Below are 26,582 nucleotides of genomic sequence, written 5' to 3'. Positions count from 1 at the left end.
ATTTGTCAGAGAGAGAGAGAGAGAGAGAGAGAGAGAGAGAGCGCACAAGCAGGGAGAGCAGCACAGAGAGGGAGAAGCAGGCTCCCTGCTCAGCAGGGAGCCCAATGCGGGACTTGAGCCTAAGGTAGATGCTTAACTGACTGGGCCACCCAGGTGTCCCTCTGGCATTATTACTTTAAAAAAAAAAATTTTTTTTTTTTTAAGATTTTACTTACTTGGCAGAGACACAGTAAGAGAGGGAACACAAGCAGGGGGAATGGGAGAGGAAGAAGCCGGCTTCCCAAGGAGCAGGGAGGCCGATGCAGAGCTCCATCCCAGGACTCTGGGATCATGAGCTGAGCTGAAGTCAGACACTTAAGGACTGAGTCACACAGACAACCCGACATTATTTTTAAGTGTACTGTATATGACCGTTTAAGTAGGCTCTTCCTAGCTGCTATTATCTTTTTCTATGGTGGTCAGTTGTGCTTTCTACCATGAAATGTCTCATTAGGGATTTAGTTTATCCTGTTAGTAAATCATTTTGCTTCCTGAATCTGAGGTTTCTTACCCTTCCTGGAAAAATTTCAGCCATTTTACCCTCACATGTTGCTTCTCTCTCACTCTGTTCTCTTCTGCAACTTCCATTAAACTTTATTTTGGACCTCTTATTTTTCTAATTTCTTACCCTTCCTTTTGCTTGCTAGGATTTCTCCTGAGAAAATTCCTTAGAACTTTCAAAGACCATTTCAGACACAATTCTCTTGTGTCCCATATGACAGTTTAACTCATCCATTTATTTTGTGTAGGTCATACATTAACACAATTCAAAATCTGAACAATAAGGAGTATGAGGGTTCAGTCTGGGGAACCTGACAGTGTGGAGATGGATGATGGTGATGTACTTAATACCTGAAGTATATATTCACAATAGTTAAAACGGTAAATTTTATTTTACCATAAAAAAATAAACAAACAAATACAAAAAAAAGGATACTCAGAACAGGCTAATTCCTCTCCAGTCCTTACCCATCTTATTCCTTCCCCATTCATGCTCTATAACCACTTTTATTGGATTCTTAATATCCTTCTAGCAATTTGGTTTTACAAATGTAAATTCTAACCAAGTCAAATATAGGTCTTATTTCCTCCACCCTTTTTAGTTTTTACACTATTTTCCCATCAATAATGTACTCTGAATCCTTGCCAAATTAGTACAGTGCACCCTCATTTCTTCTTTATAGCTGTGCAGCATCCCATTATATAGATGTATGATAGTTTGTTTTGAAAGGGCTTTGTAATTCCACATTGCATTATTTCAAATATTTTATCATAAATAATGCTTCTCATTTGAAATATTTTTTTACTTGAGTGACTGTTTTTCATTTCTAGAAAATTTTTTTCCAATTTGCAATTTCTGATACTGTGTTTACACTTGATTCTTTTGTCTCAGCTTAACACTCATACTTTGTTTTTTGAAGTTTTTTATTCATTTATTTGACAGACAGAGATCACAAGTAGGCAGAGGCAGGCATAGAGAGAAAGGGGGAAGCAGGCTCCCCACTGAGCAAAGAGCCCGATGTGGGGCTCGATCCCAGGACCCTGAGATCATGACCCGAGCTGAAGTCAAGAGGCTTAACCCACCAAGCCACCCAGGCACCCCTCATACTTTGTTTCTTAAAGTTCCCAAGAGTCTAATGATTTTTAGCTTTTTTGTCACCTGGTATCATTTATGGCAGGCAGACTGTTCCCTCCTATGGTTTGAATTTGGGGAGTTGAGCTCACTCTCAGCACACTAGATTAAGGATGTCACCGTCCATAAAGACTTTGCTTCTTCCAAATGCTCAAGAGGCAGATCTAGTTCAAGGAGTTTCTTGATGTTAACTTATGAGCTTGTTTTCCAGGCCACAGAAATAGTATAAATTCAAAATCCAAATATATATTAATACAAAATCCTAGTTAAACATTGTCAAGGGAAAAGCTTCCTCTTCTAATCCAGGGCCCTGGCCAAAATAGGTAAGTTTTCCCTTCCTTCCTGAAGAGGCTGAATGTTTTTCTAGTTCACTTTGTGGACAGAGTGCAGCCCTTATAAGGGTCCTGGCTGTACGACAGTGAGTTATTTTCTGAGCCCCAAAGTTAGGTATACCATGCGGGTTTTTAGTTTCTTTTTCAGTTCTCTCTGGACACTGGAGATTGTAATTTCTTTATGGTAAGCTGGTTCTTATCCTAGTTTAGTTACTTCTAAGCATTCTGAATTATATGGAATAAGCTTTTTTATTTGTTTACAGCATTTAAATTACCTCACAAGGGCAAAGAGCAAGGTAGCAGACCATGGAGTCAGGCACATCACTCTGAATCCCGACTGTTACACATAATAGCTCTGTAAGTATAGGCAAACAGTTCATCCCTCTAGCTATCAGTTTTTCCTATAAAGCAAAGATAAAGTTGATGTGAGGATTACACTAATAAAGAATGTAAAATGTTTAGTATAGTGACTAGAATATCTCAACTACTTAAATTCTGTTCATACTTTAGTAATTTTTACAAAATAAAGTAGTATGTTGTTAGAGGGTGGAAATATGTCATGTATCTACTTTTACCTTTTTTTAAAAATTCAACTCTAAGCCAACATGGGGCTTGAACTCACCTCAAGATCAAAAGTCACATGCTCTACTGACTGAACTAGCCAGGAGCTCATCATGTACCTACTTTTAAAAATATCTGTAACACTGATTGCAATAGTAGACAAATTCCTCAATTATTTATATATACATAAGACACTAATGCTGTCAATAGAGATTAACAATACCACACTGACCACATCTAACTGTGAACACAATAGTTGAGAAAGGATGACAAAATAAAACTTTACCATATGAAATAAGATGCTGTTATGAAGTCTGAAAGTTGCATACAATATTTTAGTATACAGAACTCCCTTACCATTAGGGTGATCCAAAAACAGAACAAGCTCCCTCACAAAAAAATGAGCTGGTCAATTTTAAGTACTCAGAAGCAAAAAGTGAAGGACTGCTTAAGAGATGGGACAGAAAGGATTCCTTTATTGGGAAATGCTATAAGTCAACCGTGAAATAAGAGGAGAAAAAATTATTTAGATACTGCCTCATGACACTAATTTAAAAATCCCATGAATACTGCATGAGAAGAGGAGGCTTGGAAACAGCAAACAAAACTTCTCTTAAACACGTTAGAAACACAAAACCAAATTTAGGAATACTTTTTTAGCTTATTCAAATTGAGTAACGAGAAGCTTTTCTCATGCCTTGTTCTATTCCAGATCAACAACCATCAACAAAAATTCTCTCTTGAATGTATGTTATGATTGCATTGACATTTTCCCCCTTTTCAGTATAGACAACCATTCAAAGGCAAACCCAAATATTAAAAATAGTATGAGAAAGCAGTCACAGAAAACTCAGAATTAAATTTTATTTCACACTGGTAGAAACCATGAAAAAGATTTACATTTTCCCACATGACAGCACATTTCAACGGAATATTTCTTGCTATAAGTTAGATCTTGCTGATTTGTATAACTAAAACAATAATTTTTATTCCTCAAGGTAAAGCAAAATGACTTATTAAATGATTGTTTAAAATTTTTAAATCCAGACATAAACATATGGCTTCATTATTAACATTCTATACAGTCCATTACTAAATTATTTCCATTATCAATTAGCACCCATTTATAAAGATGCATTCCTAACATTGTTTTAGTCAGTTGGAATACAGCAGAAAAATTACCAACAGTTTAGAAATATCAAGTATGCATTTTTGCTACATATTAAACTGTTGTAACTATACCATATGTATTGAGTTGTGATTAATCTTTATCACCCTTAAATTTGTTCTCCAATAATCTTTACCAATAATCTGAAAAATTCAACTACTTAAAATCAAGTAATTGCTAATTTTGCACAAAAACTAACTAAAAAAAAAAAAAAAACCCACCTGACTAAAGTGAAGTTTTCAAATAAGTTCATTGGCAGATAAAAATAAAGCAAATTTTTCTAATGGACTGTTTATTTTCTACAGTAGTTGGTTTCAAACATATCTACAAAACAAGTAAACTAAAACTATGCTCAAGGAGAATCATCTTAGAGCAAATCATCTTAGAAATTAGTTTTTAAGATGTCTTAAATATTTCAGGACATACTAGAATATGACCTACATATTCTTTAAGTTAATTACAGAAAAATACAACCACAGAATTATTCCCATTATCTAGACTGAAGATTCTAGTGACTATATAGGCCTAACTGTGGACTAAGGTGCAGTTTAAGAAATAAGTGTAGAAAGTTTAAAGGTTTCTTTATGTAAGAGTAAATACATTTTAAATACCATCAAATCTGTGATTCAAAATGTCAAATTACAGCATGTACTGGTAGCAGATGTCTATGGCAAAGAAGCAATATTTGGTCTGTTATGGAGGATAAAAAAAAAGAATACATTTTTAGAGAGGAAAAAAAATATTAAATAGAAATGGTATCAGGGAAAATAAAGCCTGGTCCCCAAATTAAAAGGGCCATCAACTTAACAGAGGAGTATTACTCTTTACTGAAGAAACATTATCCCTATTATTGGGAATAATGTAGTAACACCTCATTCTTATTATGTATTACAAACATTAAGTATATAACGAATACATTTATAAAAATACAGATAATGCATGGTGACTAAGTAATTTTGGAGTAAGTCCATAGACTAAGTCACAGCATGCATAAATCATTTATATCTTAACTGCTCATTTATACCTGAACAAATTTTCATTAAGCATACTAATAATTGTCAAATGATGTAATAAAAAAATCTGGTTACGGTATTTTATTTTGCTGAATTACATTTGGGAAAAAGAAGCTTAGCTGCTTCACCTATTTTAATACTAGTATATTCTGAATCCTATTATACAAATACATGTATAGAAACTTAAAAGACCATATTTCCCACAAGGAGAGAGTATTATGTAGTCTGTGTCATTGGTGGGTATTTGCAAAACATTCGAACACTGCAAACATTAGAAGTTTCAAGATTGGGCACAGGAAAAGGTTTATACGCTACTACAATGATGCTGGTGTGCACTTCTACACAAGGCCTCTTAGTGACGTCAATCAACTGGAGGTAGAAGTTTATCAATGAACTGCTTGATATCCATCATTTCCTGTTTGGAATAAAGTGATTTAATAAGCAGTTACAAAATCAGAAATTAAATCCCTACTAAAATACCACCAACTAAATGTGTGGTGTGTCAAGGTAAGGTAAAACCATATTCTCACTATGTCAATTAAATGAAAAGTTGTAACAGAAAAATGAGGGTTCAACAGAAATTTCAGAACATTTCCTGTGATTAGGATTATAACTGTACATTCAAATGATCACTCCCAACTATTATGCAGTCCTATGAAAATGGTCTGCACTTTGCTATAGCTGAACAAAAAACACAGGTGGAGAGAAAGGGGCTTAGAAGTAACAAAACCTATCCAGAGAAATATCCGTAAGGACACAATTATGGTCAACTAACCACAGGTAGAAAAACCTAGATTTTAACCTTCCCTCATTAGAATGAAACGCTAAATTCGTAGCATAAAATATTTTGTGCCTTTCACAAGGATTTACATACAAGCAACAATTTGAAAGACAACATGTACCTATAAAAGATAAAAAAGAATATATCAAGTATTCATTTAAAAAAAAAAAGTTTCTATAAGACTCCTGCATGTGGCTCGGTTTTCCTACTCCCCTCAAATAATTTCCTACTGTCATCTCTAGTATTTCTTTTTCTTTCTTTTTTTTTTTTAGATTTTATTTATTTATTTGACAGACAGAGATCACAAGTAGGTAGAGAGGCAGGGAGAGAGAGAGAGGAGGAAGCAGGCTCCCTGCTGAGCAGAGAGTCCGATATGGAACTCAATCCCAGGACCCTGAGATCATAACCTGAGCCTAAGGCAGAGGCTTAACCCACTCAACCACCCAGGTGCCCCTCATCTCTAATATTTCAAGGCTTAACTCCACAAACCCACAAATTAGCAACACAAAGAACCTTCACCCTTATAATTTAGTCAATCAGAAAATAAAGCCACAGCACAGAAGTGCTCTCTTTTACAACGCTCTAAAGTCCTAGAAGTTTCCTGGTGACTACCTCTTATTACCTCTTCTCACTTTCTGCTCCTCATCATTCAGTCCAATGTTCTCCAATGTGACTGCACAAAAAATCATCACCTTTTACTTTTTTTTTTCTTTTTATGTAAGCTCTATGCCCAACTTCGGGCTTGAACACACAACCCTGAGATCAAGAGTCATATGCTTGGGGTGTGCCAACAGTGTGTGATTCTTGATCTCAGGGTTGTAAATTCCAGCCCCACGCTGAGTGTAGAGATTAGGTAAACAGAATCTTTTTTTTTTTTTTTTTTTAAGATTTTATTGATTTATTTGTCAGAGAGAGAGAGCACGCACAAGCAGGGGGAGTGGCAGGCAGAGGGAAAAGCAGGCTCCCTACTAAACAAGAAGCCTGACACAATACTAGATCCTAGGACCCTGGGATCATGACCTGAGCCCAAGGCAGATGCTTAACTGACTGAGCCACCCAGGCACCCCTGGAGCTTTATTTTAAAAACACATCCACACAAACGCAAATACCTGAGTTTACCTGCTAACCCCCAATGTGCTGAATCAGAATTGTGGAGTTTGTGGAGTTCTGGTGTCTGAATATTTATTAAGCTCCAGGGTATTTATAACATAAAGCCTACTTTGAAAACCAGTGCTCTGGGCTCTCAGTCCCTCCTGAATACCTGGAGTGCCAGCCCACCTGTTTTCTGGATTCAGCACTTGCTGATGGTTCCAACTATGTTCTCAATAACAGCCTAGAATCCCAGGCCCCCTTGTCTTTCTGGATAAACCACATTACTACCTCTTTTCTCTGTCTATAAAACAAATGATTCAGCCAGGCTGGGTGGTTACAAAACAGTTTTATGTGGGACTACCTCAGTGCTTGGCTATCAATTTTTATTCTAGGCCTTTTCAAGCCTCCAAACTGATGCAGGCCTCCTTCATTCTTATCAAGTGACCATATCTCCAACTTTACTGAAAAGATAAAGAGGATCTAATGTGAACTCTCAAATACTACTACCTCACCAATCTTTGTTCATATTCATTGACCCTCTTCTAGATTCTCAAGTGTTGTTTTCCTCTTTGAAGGCAAGCACTACCCATTTTAGGACTTATTTACATTATTCGATTTCCCTAAGACTCCCCCTATTAGATATTACCTTCTCTTCATCGCATTTTCTTCCTCCTTCCCTCATCAAGGGAGTCTTTTTCTCCCAACCATTAAAGAGTCTTTTTATCCTTTTCCCCCCTCACAAAAACTTTTTTAATAAAGATTTATACGGGACGCCTGGGTGGCTCAGTTGGTTGAGCGGCTGCCTTCGGCTCAGGTCATGATCCCAGAGTCCTGGGATCGAGTCCCACATCGGGCTCCTTGCTCAGCAGGGAGCCTGCTTTTCCATCTGCCTCTGCCTGCCACTCTATCTGCCTGTGCTCGCGCTCTCTCTCTCTCTCTCTCTCTGACAAATAAATAAAAAATAAATAAAATAAAATAAATATTGATACATGTTGCCTCTACTTTTCCCATTTCCCTATCCACTTTACACAATCCACTGCAGGCTGCATCTCCCCAAACATCCAAGGTCACAAATGGCTTACTATTGGGTAGTTTCTTCCTGGTCTATTTTTTGTCAATTGTTCTCTGAATCATGGGACACTGTTCCCTTCTACTCTGAAATTCTTTTTTTTTTTTTTTTTTTTAAAGATTTTATATATATATTTGAGATAGAGTGAAAGCAAGCGAGCGGGGGGCGAGGAGCAGGAGCAGGAGCAGTAGGCTCCCCCTTGAGCAGGGAGCCCGAAGCAGGACTCAATCCAAGGACCCTGGGATCATGAACTGAACCAAAGTCAGATGCTTAACTGACTGAGCCACCAAGGAACCCCCTTTTTCTTTTTTTTTTAAATAACCTAACCAATTTTTTAAAAAGTTTGTTTATGTATGTAATCTCTACGCCCAACGTGGGGCTCAAACTCACAACCCCAAGATCAAGAGTTGCATGCTCTTCCGACTGAGCCAGCCAGGTGCACCACCACTCTGGAATTCTCTCCTCCTGTACTCTCGTTCCACATCTAACTCCTTCTAATCCCTCCTCTCACCCCCAGGTTCTATCCCTTGGCTTTTTTCTCATGATATTCTCCCATGGTAATTCTTCAGTGATTAATAATATTGGCAATTATTCTAAATCTCTATCACAGGCTTGAGCTTCAGACAAGTATTTCCAAAACCCATTTTGTTATCAGAGGGGCCTATCAATCTCAGTATGTTCACTGAACTCAGTATTATCTCCTTCCTGTTACCCTAAAACTGTTCCTTATACCTACTTTATGAATGGCATCCTGTTCTAGGACAGCCAGCTTTTCATGAGACCATGGCCCAACTGGACAGCTTGCTTTCCCTTTCCCTTTCTCTGCACGCTTGCTATCCAAATCCTACCCATTCTTCCAAATCTAGCTTTTGCTTCATGTTCTCAGTACTTCCCAAGATAAAATTAATCTCACTCTTCTCAGTGTTTTAGAGAACTTTGAAAACTTCAAATATAACACTTATCACATTCTGTTTTCTATACAATTATTTGGATATATATCCACAATTACTTGGATATATATCCTTTTCCCCTATTACATTTTAAATTTTATTAATTTGGCTTAAATTTTAATAAAAAGGAATGTTTTGTATTTTGAATTATGCACAAAGCTGGCATGTAATAGGAAAACAGTGAATGCTTGCTGAATTAAATTGAATAAACTCTGATCTAAATCCTGCTAACCTATGATTCAATGTGAATTCATTAATTAACTCCTTTAAATACCCAAGCAATCAAATGCTACTTACATTAAAAATATCACATGAAAAAAGTTGCAAATATATCTCTGTAATCACTGCTCCCAAACAATTACCTGTTGACAGGAACTATGCATCATGCCTTCATAGGTTTTGAAGGTGACATTGGCTGGATTTACTAATGTTTTTAGCTTTTCGGCAGTAAGAGAAGCAAACATTAGGGGAACTAAAGGATCGCAATCTCCATGGCACTGAAGAATAGAAATATCTCTATTAACACCACTGATAGGACCCTGCAAAAAATAAAAGAAAACAGAGCATTATATGCCAGCATTTACAACTGTAGCTAGATATGCAAATATAATATGTTATTTCATAGGTTCTACTCGGCCACAGAAATAAAATTCCTTCTCTCCCTATACTCCCCACAACTCTTCAGTTAAACTTTTATAGGATATATGATCACCCTGTCTTGCTTTTTTAAAAGATTTTATTTATTTACTTAGAAAGTGTGCAAGCAGGAGAGTGGCAGAGGGAGAAGGAGAGAAAGAATCTCAAGCAGACTCCCAGCTGAGCATGGAGCCTGATGTGGGGCTTGATCTAATGACCCTGAGATCATGACCGGAGCCAAAACCAAGAGTCGGATGCTTAACTGACTGAGCCACCCAGGTGCCCCTCCCCTGTCTTATATTACTGTTTTCCCAATGAAGTGGTTTCTTGAAGCAGACTCAATCTTAATTATTCTTTATATGTTCACAGTATCTTGAAATAAGAGGTGTGTTTTAACAGAATCATGTTCTTCTCAGTTCTTATTTAACTGATTTAAATAAGATGGTTAATAAACAGCATTTAGTATATATAAGACACCAAAGAATTACTATATATAGTGATGAGGAAAAAGATCCTAGATTTAAAAAATGAATTTGAAAATAAATGTCCACTTCTACCATGTGTATCATATATTGCTTTACACACTACTGAGTACTTAGGAATTCTATTCTATGGTAAAATTTTGCTATTAAGCAGTAAAAATACTGAACATTTGAAAATTTTATTTCTGTGTGTAAAAGATTGTCCTAAACTTATATATACATTTTAAAATGTACCAAACACTTCAAATATAAGATTTATGACAAGACTTATTTCTTACTTCATTCTCTGCAATCCACAATAAAGACAATATAGTATTCAGATAAAGCCTACTAGGTACATCGCAAAAGTGCCAGAAAATTGTTTTTTAAAAAGGATGATTTGGGGGGCACCTGGGTGGCTCAGTGGGTTAAAGCCTCTGCCTTCAGCTCAGGTCATGATCCCAGGCTCCTGGGATCGAGCCCCGCATCGGGCTCTCTGCTCGGCAGGGAGCCTGCTTCCCCCTCTCTCTCTCTGCCTACTTATGATCTCTGTCTGTCAAATAAATAAATAAATAAAATATTAAAAAAAAAAAAAAGGATGACTTGGGGCGCCTGGATGGCTCAGTCATTAAGCAGCTGCCTTCAGCTCAGGTCATGATCCCAGGGTCCTGGGATCAAGCTCTGCATTGGGCTCCCTGCTCAGTGGAGAGCCTGCTTCTCCTGCTTCCCCTGCTCGTGTTCCCTCTCTCCCTCTGTCAAATAAATAAATAAAATCTTTTAAAAAAATGAAAAATAAAGAAAGTATGACAGAGGTAAACGATGGGCTTTGAGTGATGATACACAATCTAACAAAGGTACCACAGGGCTGCAGGGTGTCCATAGCCTGTGCACAGACTGGAACTTTCTCTGTTTTCTGCTCAATTTTGCTATGAACTTATTAAACTGCTCTAAAAATATATAGTTGATTAATTAAAAAAAAAATGACCTCTCACCAACATTATCTGTGATCTCCCAGCTCAGTAATCTAATGCTACAATTATCAGTCAGGCTACCTGGGGAAATGAAGCCTGGAGTGGAAGCCAGCAACTGAGTGCAGTGACACCAGCCAGTTTCTGCTGAGTGGTAAGAGCAGTGTATAAAGATAAAGCTCCTCCCTGGAAAGACAAGCAGAGAAAAGTCAATGGAACACATCCTCTGCTAACAGCAATGTAAGAGATTTCTTATTATTAATAATGTCCATTAAAGAAAAAAATCAACCTGGACATTTGATGTCAAATCAAATCACGCAAACTAGCAGAAATACATACATACCCCACCCCACCATGCCCTGAAGGACATGATTCTCTATACTGAATACCACTTTGAGAACATAGCAACCACGGAATCAGTCAAGAAACAGTTAACAATATTTAAATGCACTTACAATCGCCTTAGGAACATTCTAAACTTATACTTATTTTCTGCTCTGAAAAGTCTTAGGTATAAAATCAAACGTAGTCTTAAGTTGGTAATCTTTTCTACAGCAAAAATTCAAGATCATAAGGACTCTGTAGCAGGCACCTTCAGAGTATTTGTCTCCCCAGCTTACAATACCCTGCGCTCTGGGAAGAGCATTCCCTTTAGTATTCTAGATGCCAAGTCACTCTGACCATGCCTTTGGTCACTGGGCCCCATGAAAATATGAGATTCTTTCTCATCGAAGATAGTCATGTTCCTTTTCTCAAGATTTTGAAATTGGGATTCAGTGATTATCAGCCTGTCTCTTTGTGTGGCTGGAACAGTAACCTGTAAATTCAAGAACTGGAAAAGCTATAGACTGCAAGAACTGGAAAAGCTATAGACTGAAAAGGTGGAGAGCACCAACTGTAGATGAAAAGGCAAATGAAGCAGATGGGCAGAAAAACAGGAGACAAGAAAGAAAGCCATGAGGGCTTTCCACTGTCTTAGCTATTTCCTGAGGCCCTGATTCATTCTCATCCTTTGTTTTCCTGATGTGATCCCACAGACTCATAATCTGTTCTTTCTTGCTTAAGGCAAGAGGAATTCCTTTCTGTAAATCATAATCAACAAATCTCACTATATAGTCTCCTATGTTAGTTTTTTTTCCCGAATCAAACATTCACTTCTGTACCTACATTTATGTCACAATGTGTATTACAAAAGACATTATCTTGACTTCAACAAATACCAAACCAGTAACCTCTTTTTACTATACTGTATTGGCAACCTATCTTTCTACTGAATTCTAACTTCTAAAGAATTCCCTAATTCTGACATTGTCCTAATTCAGGCAGTCTGAACACTAAGTTGTTGATTTAGAAGGTTTACAGATTAGAAGCTAGAGCAACCTGGGGCGCCTGGGTGGCTCAGTGGGTTAAAGCCTCTGCCTTCGGCTCAGGTCATGATCTCAGGATCCTGGGATCAAGCCCCGCATCAGGCTCTCTGCTCAGCGGGGAGCCTGCTTCCTCCTCTCTCTGCCTGCCTCTCTGCCTACTTGAGATCTCTCTGTCAAATAAATAAAATAAAAAAATATTAAAAAAAGAAAAAGAAGAAGCTGGAGCAATCTGGGATGGGTGACAAGGTGAACATGTGATAAGCTGAAATAAAGACGTAAGGTCAATATGAGGTAACTAAGTCTGCAGAAAAAGTATAGGAGGTAGGAGAAAAAGTACAGAAAGATGTCAAAAATCACATACTTAAATCTAAAATCTGTTCTACAAGACAAAAAGAGGAAAGATGATAGAGTGACATCATCATGATGGGACACAGGTCGTTCCTAACTTTGCTCCCTTCCACAAGAACTAGCATCTAATCATGGACAGGACACCACCGAGAATCTTAGCACATGAGGGGAGAGGGTGAGGCTGAGGCACCCTCTGAACCACAGAAACCAAGAGAGACCACGCCAAAAGGTAAGAGAAGTGGCTACACGCTGACTGCATTGCCCCTCTCCCAAGCCAGTGCAGCATCACCCAGAGAGTCTCCCGAGAACCTCTCGTTTCTGCAGTGGAAGAAGAGAACTCAGGGGGAACAACCAGCAACCTCCAGCATTATAGGTCACTTTGTGGGAGACCCTACTTGGATTGTGTCCCAAGGGGACTGACTACAGGGGAGTCTGTGGGGCTCAACCACTGGGAATCTGTAACAAAAAGAGGGAAGAAATTCTCTTGTTTTCTATCCTACTGTTCCTATTAGTAGTCTCCTCTTAAGACAGGGGAATTATACCTGTGTTTATTAAATCACAATTTTGTTTAAAAGGGGTACATAGCATCAACTTAGATACCTAACTACATGTGTGATAATTATTTTAAGAAAATACATTCCAAGTGTGAATCAATTTACTTATTAATAAATTTTCAAGACATAATCTAGAAATTGAAGGCAATTGCTGGAGAAAACTAGAAAAGCAGAAAGAATACATTCTCATAATTAACTATATCTAGTCCATTCAAACTTAATTCAGCATTAAAGATAACAGTATTAAAAACAAAGAGATTAAATATTAAAAACAAAGAAAACAGTACATCAGATTCTATAACATATTAAAAAAAAGACTCCTCTATAGAAAAGGACAGAATCCACAGACTCCTAGATAAATATACCAATAACATATCATCCAAACTTTACCTTACCTGAGAAAATCCTCCCAAAATAATTCTGTTAGAAGGAATGCCATTCTTCACCTCTTGCTCTATCAAAGCTTTTACTAAAAACAACATAAAATTAAATCACTAATACCTTCAAAGTTAAGCCTAAATACACCATTTTAAATAGGATAAAATAGGTCAAAACAAGTGAAAAACTTGAAGCACTCTACTAACTAAAATACAAAATTAGAATGTATTTTCATTATAAAACTCATTTGCAGGTGTTGTTTAAACTGTTCAATTATTTCTATTATAATTTATAAACAATAGTTCTTTCTCTTATCAATCAACAGCTATTCTTTTATCTATGGTCAATTCTGCTCATATAAATATATTTCTCGCTCTTCAATGAATCAACCTAAAAGTTACCACTTTAAAATATAAATATATTACACAATTTGTTATAGTGTTTAAAAAGTTCATTCTATTTTAAAAACTACAGTACTAATTTTTTCCTATAGCCAATAAATGACGCAGGGGAAAAAAATCAAATGAGTCTTTTGTTTCTGCAAAATACTTTGACACAAATAATTAACTATAAAACTTGAGGACTCCTAGAATTTCCTTTTTTCCTTATAACCTGTCCTGTTTTTTTTTTAGTAACTGCACCTTTTACAGATTATGTCCTCTCGTTTTTACATATGTACAAGAGTTTCTTTTTTTTTTTTTTTTTTTTTTTAAAGATCTCTTATTTAAGAGCAAGCATGCAAGTAAGAGCACAAGCAGGAGTGATGGTCAGAGAGGGAGAAGCGACACCCCGCTGAGCAGGGAGGCAGAAATATGGCTCCATCTCAGGATTCCGGGATCGTAACCTGAGCCAAAGGAAGATGCTTAACCACCTAGAGCCACCTAGATGCACCAAGAGTTTCATTTTTAAAGATTAAAATTTCCAACTTCGTACTTCTTATCAAAAAATAAAAATTTGCTTTTTCTAAAACACTGAGAAAAACAAACACCCAAATGAAAAACTATTTTCCTTTTATATAAAAAGTTCAGTACTGAGTTACAGTGAGTATGGAAAGTAACGCCCAGACTATGGCATGGAAGAATGGGCTAGAGAACAGTAAAGGGGGCTTAAGAAATAAAAGAAGTACTGAGAAATGTGAGGTATTTATTTACAGGAGACTGCATAGCCTCAGTCAGATAGAGACTGCAGATGTGGCAGAATGGGGGTGCCTGGGTGGCTCAGACGGTTAGGCGGCAACTCTTGATTTTGACTCAGGTCATGGTCTCACGGTCATGAGATCAAGCCCTGTGTCAGGCTCCGTGCTTAGTACACAGTCTGCTTGTCCCTCTCCCTCTGCTCCTCCCTATCGCTTGTGCAAATACACACATGCTCTCTCTAAAATAAATAAATTAAAAAAATAAAATCTTAACACCCACCCCAACCACCAAAGAAAGGGAATAATGGCCGAGGTGTGAGGAGGGAAGGTTCAGGTAAGGGCCTGGGGAATGTTAGTTGCTTGCCACTGGGTGAGTTGTTGGGACTACTTCCCCCCAAGTTTCACAAAACTTTAATTAACCCTCCAGGTTACACTAAGCGCTGAGATAATATTGACAAACCACAAAGACAGCAGTCAGCAGTAGAGCAGTAGTGTTCCAATTTCAATCACTGTTTGCATACGGGCAAGGGCACCACTGTGCTCCCTGGACCTTAACCTGAGCATTTTTTTTCTTTGTTCACGAGCTTACTCTTATAGGCCTCCAACAGAGGCTCCATTCTTTCCTAGCTCTGAGTCTGAGCCTCACTTTCTCCAGTAATACATCACCTTGGAAAGGAAAGAAATGTCAAGTATGTCACATGCCAACTCTATTGCTAGGGTTGAACTTTTCACTCTGGAAATCACCAGGCCTACCAGTCTTCTCCATAAGGCCCTGCCCCTCCCCTATCTTCCACAAGATCTAACAACTCACTCCCAAACCCAATACTTATTTTTGTCATCAAATTACTGTTTGAAAAAATCCTAGCTCCAGGATTCTCGATTTGACCTACATTTTGATGATCCTAAAAGCCAGTGTTCTTGGTTTGACCATCCAAAATTGCCAAAGCATTTTGAGTGTATCTTCCCTGTTTTGAAGTTTTTAAGAGTTCTTCTTTAGAAACATTTTTTAAAAGGATCCTACTGGTTTTTAAGCCATTTTGGAAATTTTCAAACAAATCTAAAAATAGAAAGTGTGCAGTAACTCTATCAATTCATAGTATCAATTCATAGCCAGGCTTGTTTCATCAATATCTGCTGCGTCACCACCCAATTATTCTTAAGTCAATCCCAGTGATCCCATCTACTTGTAAAAACTTCAGCACATCATAAAAGGATGACTCTATACATTTTCTAAAATCAGATTTCTCCCAATAAGCTAGTGTTCTTTATGCTTTCACTCTAAAAATAAATGGAATTATCACATCCATAAGAAACATGGAATACCAACCAGAGAACACACTTTGGAGATTCTGTAAAGTAGAGCTAAGACTTATGTCATAGAAGTGTTAAATTAGATGATTTACAAGAATTACCAGGATTGTTTAATAACTAAGTATTCAATCAGTGGCATCTATTATTATTACCACACGAAAATTACCCAATATAAATTACGTTATATATGATTATATCACTATACCCAACCTTATTTCAAGTCTCCTTAATGAAGAAAGAAAATTACTATTTTCTCTATTAGTCTATGTAAATCAAAGCAAAATTATGTATCCAACTGAGATAATAAATACAGTTTGATAAAGGCCATTCTTCCCCATTTATTTCATCTTCATTTACAGTTAAGGGAGTCCATGTAGCCATCATGGCAAACAAGTTAGAGAGTGATCACAAAGGAAGGAAATAGCATCACCTCCTAAGTTCAGATAATTATATATTATTTTATCAACACCAATAAAACTATTGAACCTAGTAAAAAAAGAATGCTTTTGTCTTTGTAAAATATTTCTGTACTTACCATTTTCTGCTGCCTGTTTAATTCCAGGTTCATCCTCCTGTGACTCTGGTGAAAGCCCACTAATATCAAACCTGGAAAATAAGGCAAAATCTTAAAAGAGCTATTTGATTCTAAAAGTATGTTTCACTAAATTCAAGATAAAAAGGGCTAACCATGAAAATGAAACTCAAAATAAAATGTCTCAGAGGCCAAAAAATTAACTTAAATGTGTGATTCTGACATTCTACTTGTTCCTTTCACCAACTAGATACAGATTTAATGTTAAAAAATCATAATACCACATAATTTTAATCTAAGAAAATACCTAGTCTAATCTTACAGCCAAGCAAGAATCTCAACACACACTCCCCTAAAAAGTTTGCAATAAATTCCAGCCATTCCTTTCCCCTTCTATTGCATCATAAGTCAATCCAATTGGGAACAGAGCTACTTTACCATGTCATTCTCACATGCACTACCTTCATATGTATTAAGCAAAGGAATTATACCGAGCTCTATCCACATTCTGCAAAACTTTTTCATCACACATAGTAGATACCTCCAACTAGAGACCCAAGGGAAGGTTTCCTCTGGCCCTTTCCATTTCTCTATCAAGTTACATCCTTTCATTAATGGTCTCTAGCCACATTAGCCAGAAATTCTGTTCTGGATGGGAATTTTGCCAGAGAGGGAAGACGAAAGAACCAATGGGCACAGCAGGCAGGAACTTGTGAAAGCTGTCAAGGACTCCAGAAGAGATAAAAAGGAAGTGAAGGGGTGGGTAAGATATGGGTGGGAACAAGCAGAGAGGACAAGATGACAACAGACTGGAAGTAGCTTAGAGGAACAAAGAACTGACTCTACTTCCTGATATAAAACACACAAGGGTGGGAATGCAAGCTGGTACAGCCATTCTGGAAAACGGTATGGAGGTTCCTCAAAAAGTTGAAAACAGAGCTATGCTACGACCTGGCAACAGCACTACGGGGCATTTACCCCAAAGATACAAATGTAGTGATCTGAAGGCGCACCTCCACCCCAATATTTGTAGCAGCAATATCCACAACAGCCAAACTGTGGAAAGAGCCCAGATGTCATCGACAGATAAATGGATAAAGAAAATGTGGTACACACACAGAGAGAGGAATATTATGCAGCCATCAAAAATTGAAATCTTGCCATTTGCAACGATGTGGATGGAACTAGAGGGTATTATGCTAAGTGGAATAAGTCAATCAGAGAAAGACAATTATCGTATGATCTCACCGATATGTGGAATTTAAGAAACAAGACAGAGGATCACAAGGAAAGAAAGGAAAAAAATCAAACGAGGAAACCAGAGAGGGGAAAAAAACCATAAGAGACTCTTAATCTTAGAAAACAAACTGAGGGTTGCTGGAGGGGAGAGAGGTCACAGAATGGTGTGGCTAGGTGATGGACATTGGAGAGAGTATGTGTTGTGGTGGGCGCTGGGTATTGTATAAGACTGATGAATCACAGAACTGTACCCCAAAACAAATAATACATTATACGTTAACTTAAAAAATTAAACATTTTTAAAAATTATTAAAATGACACTAAACATCACTGATCTAGATTTTGATGAGAAAGAGTGGCTTTTACCAATCTGCTCCTCTTATTGTCCTGCTTCCATGGTAGAAACTAAAACAAGATCCCTGAGAGACTAAAAAATAAATAAGTAAAAACATAGAAGGGAATGTAAAAATATCTTGAGAGGGTGGAAGAGGAAGTGGTTTCCTTAAAAGCTTGTCAACTCTCCAGACAGGCAAGAAATTGGAAGGGAGGGGCGCCTGGGTGGCTCACTGGGTTAAGCCTCTGCCTTTGGTTTGGGTCATATCTTAGGGTTCTGGGTTCGAGCCTCGCATGGGGCTCTCTGCTCGGCAGGGAGCATGCTTCCCCTCTCTCTCTGCCTGCTGTTCTGTCTGCTTGTGATCTCTTTCTTTCTGTCAAATAAATAAATAAATAAAAATTTAGGGGAAAAAAAAAAAAAGAAATTGGAAGGGAGAGGGGCTGCTGCTTAATTAGAGTGTATGCCACATGGGATCATTCAAATGATGGGTCACTGAAACCAGTAAAGGTTTATTAAGCAGTAAGAGATATTTTCTACAGTATTTCTGTCTACCCATTTTCTCCTGTATCTCTACCTGTTGGTACAGCTCTTTAAGGTTACCCCTGAATCTAAAATACAAAACCTTAAGGTTAAACTCGAAGGTTTAAGGTTAAATGTAAAGTTAATTATATAACTTTGCAACCTAAAAGGATAATTAAGAATTGTTACACACAAAAGCACTTCCAGTTAAAACAAAAAACACAAAAGTATAAATAAAAAGTTCTTACTGAATAATTCTGACTTACCAAGAAGGCATAGCCATGTTCATATTCAATGTTACAGGCATAATTGGTCTACGCAGGAAAGAAAAAAACAGCAAAATAAGAGTAATGTAACAAGGCATAAAACCTGATAAATTTCATCAATTAAGAAGAGATAATTACTTGAGGTTTACACAAAACTGTATGCTACAATTTTAACATATGAACCGTATCACTGCATCCACACATATGTCATTTTTTCTACATATCCTGTATTCTGAAGATGGAGCAACAGCTGGAAAGGGCTAAGCTTGGCAAATAAAAAACATTTTCCTTTCTCAACTCCCTTATTTAATACTTTCAAACCAAACATGACCAGGAAAACAAGTAATCAAGACAGTTGGAAATGTATAAAATATGAGACTCTGGCTAAGGGTTTAAGGAAATGAGCAATGTACCGCACAGATAAAGTAGCATCAATTCCCATATGGTCAGATTACATTTTTGCTTATATTCTAAGTTTTATCTATTACGTGGTTATTTTTTTTTTAAGATTTTATTTATTCATTTGACAGAGATCACAAGTAGGCAGAGAGGCAGACAGACAGAGAGAGAGGGGAAGCAGGCTCCCCGCTGAGCAGACAGCCCGACGTGGGGCTCGATCCCAGGACCTTGGGATTATGACCTGAGCCACAAGGCAGAGGCCTTAACCCACTGAGCCACCCAGGTGCCCCTGTATGTGGTTATTTAAGAGACCTCTAAATAAATATGGGAAATATAAGTTTTGCCTAAGCGTCCACTATACCCAATTCAGGTTTGTGATGAAAAATCTGCTGGATAACCTGAATATAGTTAGGTACAAAAGAAAAGAAAAAGACACTAAAATTACATCTCACCACTAACCTTCTAATTCATGAAACAATCTACCTTAGAGGTTACAAAATCTTATCAAAATTTCTTTGAGGACATGAATTTCCCTAGACTGGGAATAGCCTTAAATAAAATCAATCCTGGGTCCAGTAACAATACAGCAGAAATACTAACATAATCAAGAATTCTGTCTTATGGGGTGCTGGGGTGGCTCAGTGGGTTAAAGCCTCTGCCTTCAGCTCAGGTTATGATCTCAGGATCCTGGGAATGATCCCCTCCATCAGGCTTTCTGCTCAGTGGGGAGCCTACTTCCCAGCTCATTCTGGCTGCCTGCCTCTCTGCCTACTTGTGATCTCTGTCAAATAAAATCTTAAAAACAAAAACAAAAACAAAAACTTCTATTTCAGGATAAAAAGGGGACAAAAAGTTTTCTTACCTCATCAGGTATTTTTCCTCGTTCCATTTTCTCTTTCACATTTATCATCTCTACTGCTACTACCACTTCTGAGGATGAATTACTAACCTATTAGCATGAATCTAATCCCATTTGCCTTCATAGCTACTGTCTCTCGGCAACCTTTTGACCTAAAACCTTGCCAATCTCAGCAATTTTCTGAGTTTGCTCAAGACATCCACAAACATTTTCAGAATTTGAAACCAAATCTATCAGACTTCAAAACCTGTGTTCTTTCCACGAACATCACATTGCCTTTAGCTGATAAAATTTAGGAGTGTTTTCAACATAGTAAATAAAGATCTCTCACAAACCTGATAAGTAAATAAATCCCCTTCTGGGATATCCTTAGATCTCAGATGTTTGTGAATCTAAAGGAATTTTTCTAAGCCTGAGTTCAACTGACCTCCACAAAAGCATTATTTTAAATTTCCCAACAAAAAAGAAAAAAAAATTCTATGTAGCCAAGTTACCAGTTTAGTTTCAAAAAATTTACTAATCTTTATTTTTAAACTGAATACTTAAAAGGATAAAAAGCTGGTTATATTCAAATCCTTTTCTAGGAAAATAAAGCTATCACAATTATTCTTCTCCAGATTCTGAATCACAAATGTAAAGATTAAAATACTTACGCATGTGGGCAGATGTATTTGATATGTGAACTTCTGATACCTGCAAAGGCTTCTGCCCATCCATGGCTGGTAGAGAAATTATTTGAATGATGCCATTAGATATGATTTTAAATCCCAATAAATTAGTAACAGAATAGTAGCTTTTAAAAACTTGCAAGGATAAATGTTAACTCCTTATAAAGTCTTAGAAGTGTGGACCATCAATGGTAGCAAAATACCACAACCAACCCAGAAACAACCCAAAGGCTAATACAGCTCAAGCTTTACCTACAAGTTAAGATGATGTCTCCTGATTTCTGAAGAGCAGTGTGTTTTCTTCCATATATTTCTATAAGGCTTTATAATTCACAAAACACAGATACGCTTATCTCTTTATAATCTAACAATGTGCCTAACAAAATAGGCAAGATAGATAATACAATTCACATTATACTATATAATGTGAATCACCATATAATGACAAAAGTCGTCTCAGGAGTAAATTCGTTATCTTAAACTCTACATGCTAATAAATAAATAAATAAACTCTACATGTTTACTGCACTACTAAAAATAACTTTCACATTCTTTACTTGTGTGTATCATGTACATATACATGTTCAAAATGGAATACTAGAAAAATTGAAAATCATCATAATCCTTCAAGTCAGAAATAAACAGTTAATCTTCTGATGTATTTCTTTCCAATTCTTTCATGTTTATCACTTAAGAAACAGATAACAGATTTTACAAAAATGGGATAATATACATACATACAGTTTCCCGCTTGTTTACATTTGACATTATAACTGATACTTTTTACATGTTACTTTTTTTTTTAATTTTTTTTATTTTGGCGGTAAGGGGCAGAGGGGAGAAAGAATCTTAATCTCCACAACCAGCACAGAGCCAATGTGGAGCTTGATCCCATGACCCTGAGATCATGACCTGAGCAGAAATCAAGAGTCCGCTGCTTAACTAACTGAGCCACGTAGGATCCCCTAACATGTTACTTTTACTAAAGGATAAAGTAAAATTAACTTAAACGGTGCCTGGCTGGCTTAGTTGGTAGAGGATGTGACCTCCATTGGTCATGAGTTCAAGCCCCATGTTGGCTATGGAGCCTACTTAAATTTTAAAAATAATTAAAAATTTAAAAAACCTTAAAATTTAAAAATTAAAATTAAATAAATAACGTGGTGCCTGGGTGGCTCAGTCAGTTAAGCAGGCTCTTGGGTTTGGCTCTGGTCATTATCTCATGGGCTCTGGGATCAACCCCTGTGATGGGCTTTGTGCTCAGTGGGGAGTCTGTGCGAAGGCTCTCTCCCTCTGCCCCTTTCCCCACTCGCACACACACACTCTCCTCTCTAAAATAAACAAATCTTTTTAAGAAATTAAATAAATAAATGTTAAATGATTTTCTATTAACTATTTCTCTATTTTAATCCACCTTCCCAAAAGTGTTAAAGACATATAGAAAAATTAATAACAAAGAAGTAATTTTAACACTTACATAACACTAGCTATGAGTCAGGCACTATTCTAGAGTTGTACATGTGCTTTGCATGTGTACATGTGTGTTTATATGTGAGTTCATGTGTGTCTTTTGTGTATATGTATGTAGATACATGAGATATATATATGAAGCTTCATTATGAAAACTACAGAAATGTTGAAAGAAATTAAAGACATATAAACAGACATCCCATGTTCAAGGACCAAAAGACTTAATATTCTTCTTTTTAAAACATTCATTTATTTATTGTAGAGAAAAAGAGTGTGCAAGTGGCAGGAGGGGTAAAGGGAGAGAATCTTCAAGCAGATTCCCTGTTGAGTGTGGAGCCTGACAACGGTCTCATCTCAGGACCCTGAGAGCACGACTTAAGGGAAATCAAAAGTTGGATGCTCAACTAAGACACCCAGAAGCCCAAGACTTAATATTCTTAAGGTGGCAGTACTCCCAAAATGATATACACAGTCAATGCAATCTTAATTAGAATCACAGCTGGCTTTGCAGAAATTGACAAGCCAATTCTAAAACTTCAGTTGCACATGTAAGAGACCCAGGAGACTCAAAACAATCTTAAAAAAGAGTAAGGTTGAAGGACTCACACTTCCCAATTTCAAAGCTACTACAAAGCAATAGTAATAAAGACAGAGTGGTACTGAAACAAGGAAAGATCTATAAATCAACAGATTTGAAAATACAGAAATAAACCCGCCATTTATGGTTATTTCTGAAAAGGGTGCCCCTGAAAAAAATCAATGAGGAAAGAATAATCTTTTCAACAAAAGTAGCTGGGATGCAACAGGATGAAGCTGAACTCCTAGCTCACACCATACAAAAAAATCAACTCAAAATGTACCAAAGACTTAAATGTAAGAGATAAAACTATAAAACTCCTAGAAGAAAATATATGAAAATCTTGTGATGTTGGATTTGGCCATGGTTTCTTCTTAGACACTAAAAGCACAAAAAACAAAGAAAAAAAATTAATCATCAAAATTAAAAACTATTATGCTTCAGAGGGCACTATGAAGAAAAAGATAAACTACAGAATGGAAAATTATTTGCAAACCATATTCAATAAGGATGCAGTATCCATAACATATAAACAACTCTTAAAACCCACAAACAATTGGGGCACCTGAGTGGCTCAGTGGGTCAAGCCTCTGCCTTCAGCTCGGGTCATGATCTCAGGATCCTGGGATAGAGCCCCACATCGCATCATCTGGCTCTCTGCTCTGCAGGGAGCCTGCTTTCTCCTCTCTCTCTGCCTGCCTCTGACTACTTGTGATCTCTGTCAAATAAATAAATAAAATCTTAAAAAAAAAAAAAACCCACAAACAAAGAGACAACCTAAAAATAAAGAGGTAAAGGACCTGAACAGACACTTCTCCAAAGATATACAAATGGCCAACATGTACAGGAAAAGATCCTCAACCTTATTAGTCATTATGTAAATGCAAATAAAACCACAATGAGATACCACTTCACACCCACTAGGATGGCCATAATCAAAAAGACGATAACAAGTGTTAATGAGGATGGGAAGAAAGCAGAATTTTCACATACTGCTAGTAACATGAAGTTATCATATGACCCAGCAATTCTACTCAAAGGAATATGATGAACAATAAAAAGGAATAAAATTCCTATATATATTACAACATGCATGAACTTTAAAAATATTATGTTAAGTAAAGAAAGCCAATTACGAAAGACCATATATTATATTATGATTCCATTTATATGAAATGTACAGGATAGCTGAATCTATAGAGATAAAGTAGCTTAGTGGGCGCCTGGGTGGCTCAGTTGTTGGGCGTCTGCCTTGGGCTCAGGTCATGATCCCAGGGTCCTGGGATCAAGCCCCACATCGGGCTCCCGCTCAGTGGGAAACCTGCTTCTCCCTCTCACACACCCCTTGCTTGTGTTCCCTCTTTTGCTGTATCTCTCTCTGTCAAATAAATAAATAAAATCTTAAAAAAAAAAAAAAAGAAAGAAAGCAGCTTAGTTACCTAGGGGACTTGGGGGTAAAAAAGAGTACAAGGTTTCCTTTTGGAGTGATAAAAATGGTTTCACAACTTTGTGAATATATTAAAGACTGAACTACAGAATTCAAATGGGTGAATTGTGTGGTAATCAAATTACATCCCAAACCATTATAAAAAGAATTAAAAAGGAATAAATGACCTAAATCCAGTCATGAGACATTAAATTCAACCTGAGGGTCACTCTATAGAATGTACAGAGGTAAGGCTCCACATTAAAAATATGAAGGATATGAAAGGCTAATAAACTGTTTCTAAATAAAGCACAAATTACTGGAAAGGATCTTGGACCAGGAAGGAAACACATAATTGGGAAAGGTGGAAAAACTTGAATGGATTCTTTGGACTGGATGGTAGTATTGGATCAATGCTGATTTCCTACTTTGGAGTGCCGTATGCTGGTCAGGTACAGTATTCTCATGTGTGGGCAACACTGGAGTAATTAGTGATGATGGAAGATCATGCTTCCATCAGGCTGATCTCAAAGAATTAAAAAAAAAAAAAAAGACTTTGATCACTAGATAGTGAGTATATACGTACACATATGGAGACAGAGAAAGAGCTTTGAGAGCATGCACAAATGCACAATGTCATAAAAGATTAACAACTGGAGAAGCTTGGTACCAATGATATGGAATGATTTCTTAGATATAAACACCAAAAGCACAAGCAACCAAAAAAAAAAAAGATCAATTGGAACTTATCTGGATTAAAACTATTGTGCTCTGGGGTGCCTAGGTGGCTCAGATGGTTAAGCGTTTGCCTTTGGCTCAGGTCAAGATCTCACGGTCCTGGGATGGAGTCCCGCACCTGGCTCCTTGCTCAGCAGGGAACCTGCTTCTCCCTCCCCCTTTCTCACTCCCCCTGCTTGTGCTCCCTCTCTTGTTTTCTCTGTCAAATAAGTAAATAAAATCTTTAAAAATAAATAAAAAAAAATAAGGGCAAAGGTATTGAATAGATGTTTCTTTAGTGAAGATATATAAACCACCAATAAGCACATGAAAAGATGACCAAATCATTAGTCATTAGGAAGTGTAATTAAAAACCAAAATGAGATTAACACTTTAGACCCAATAGGATGGTTATAATAAAAAAAGAAAGATAACAACAAATACTGGTGAGAATGTGGAGAAATCAGAACCCTCATACACTATTGGTAGAAATGTAAAATGGTACAGCCACTGGGGACAACAGTCTGTGAGTTCCTCAAAAGGTTAAACAATTACTACTGACTCAGCAATTATTCAAGTGAACTGAAAGCCTGTGTTTAGGTAAATTCTTGCAAATGGATGTTCAGAGTAGCACTACTTCTAGTAGCCAAAGAGTGGAAACAATTCAAATGTTCATCAACTGATGAATTTAAGAAACATGGTATATCCTAAGATCAATACATGGATACCCCTCCACAGAAAATTATTTGGCAATAAAGGGAATAAAATACCGGTATACATTACAACATGAATGAACCTGAAAAACACACTATGTGAAAGAATTTAGACACAAAACGTCATATATCGCCTGATTCCCTTTATATGAAATACCCAGAACAGGCAAATCCACAGAATCTGAAAGGAGATGAATGGTTGCCAGTAAAGGGAATGAGGACTATCTGCTAACATGTATGCCATTTCCTTTTGGGATGCTGAAAATATTCTGGAATTAACATAATAATGATGGTTCCACAACTCTGTAAGTATACTAAAAACTACGGAATTGTACACTCTAAAAGGGTGACTTTTATGGATGTGAATTACATGTTATCAATAAATAACATTAAGTTTTTAAAAAGTGGCAGGCCAGAATTGAACTGTGGCCTATTGTTTGCCAACTACTCCTCTACACAAGAAATACTAAGAACTTTTATACTAAGAACATAAGAAATACTAAGAAATAATAAAAGGAATAGGAATCTTGAGTTCTAGTCCTCACTGTGCCTTTAAGAAGTGTGGCCTCAGTTCAGTCTACTGGCTTTTAAAAGTGTGGTCCCAGGACCAGCAGAATCTTCTGGGAACTTGTTAGAAATGCAAATTCCTGGGCCCAATCCTAAACCCAGTGAATCAGAAACTCAGGTGGTGGGGACCAACAATCAAGCCTTCCATGTGACTTTTATGCATGCTTCAGTATGAGAACCAATGCCTTTCCAGTTCTCTGTTTTCCCACCCATAACCTGTGCTGGTTGTACTAGATGATTTCAAAGGTCCCCACAGATTATAAAAATCTTTGACTATAAATGAATTATACAAAAGTATGGCCAACTTGTCCTTTTGATAATTGTCAAAGTCAGTGGAAACCTCAAGATTTAAGAAACCTACACAAAGCTTCAGTTAAATAGAATCTAATGTTCAGAAACCTAGATCAATGAGAATATATTTCACTTAATTATTAGAAACAAAAAGAAAATGAAACAGACACACACAAAGGTTTTATGGGTTCAGAAAGTGAATTTCAAGG

The 26,582-nt window shown here is 36.9% G+C and overlaps 1 protein-coding gene across 5 annotated transcripts in view; it reads right to left on the bottom strand.

Moving 5' to 3' along the window:
• Window positions 1–3,409: 3,409 nt before the first annotated feature.
• LOC111155472 (lysophospholipase I) overlaps window positions 3,410–26,582 on the bottom strand; it is a 39,278-nt gene continuing 16,105 nt past the window's right edge. Inside the window, exons 3-9 of one of the 5 annotated variants that reach the window (XM_022515638.1) lie at window positions 20,598–20,663; window positions 18,687–18,734; window positions 16,332–16,402; window positions 13,368–13,441; window positions 10,788–10,889; window positions 9,001–9,135; window positions 3,410–5,161 (exon numbers count right to left, since the gene is read on the bottom strand). In XM_022515638.1, coding sequence (XP_022371346.1) covers window positions 5,108–5,161; window positions 9,001–9,135; window positions 10,788–10,889; window positions 13,368–13,441; window positions 16,332–16,402; window positions 18,687–18,734; window positions 20,598–20,663 — 550 coding nt within the window. In that variant the 3' untranslated portion in view covers window positions 3,410–5,107. Of the gene's footprint in view, window positions 5,162–9,000; window positions 9,178–10,787; window positions 10,890–13,367; window positions 13,442–16,331; window positions 16,403–18,686; window positions 18,735–20,597; window positions 20,664–26,582 lie in introns of those variants that run through there. The other 4 variants (XM_022515637.1, XM_022515642.1, XM_022515641.1 and 1 more) reach the window with 4 other exon arrangements.

Source organism: Enhydra lutris, unplaced genomic scaffold (genome assembly GCF_002288905.1).
Source record: "Enhydra lutris kenyoni isolate GAN:26980312 unplaced genomic scaffold, ASM228890v2 scaffoldscaffold41, whole genome shotgun sequence".
Lineage (NCBI taxonomy): Eukaryota > Metazoa > Chordata > Mammalia > Carnivora > Mustelidae > Enhydra > Enhydra lutris.
Note: the sequence above shows the minus strand (reverse complement) of the source record. Positions and strands in the feature narration are given on the sequence as shown.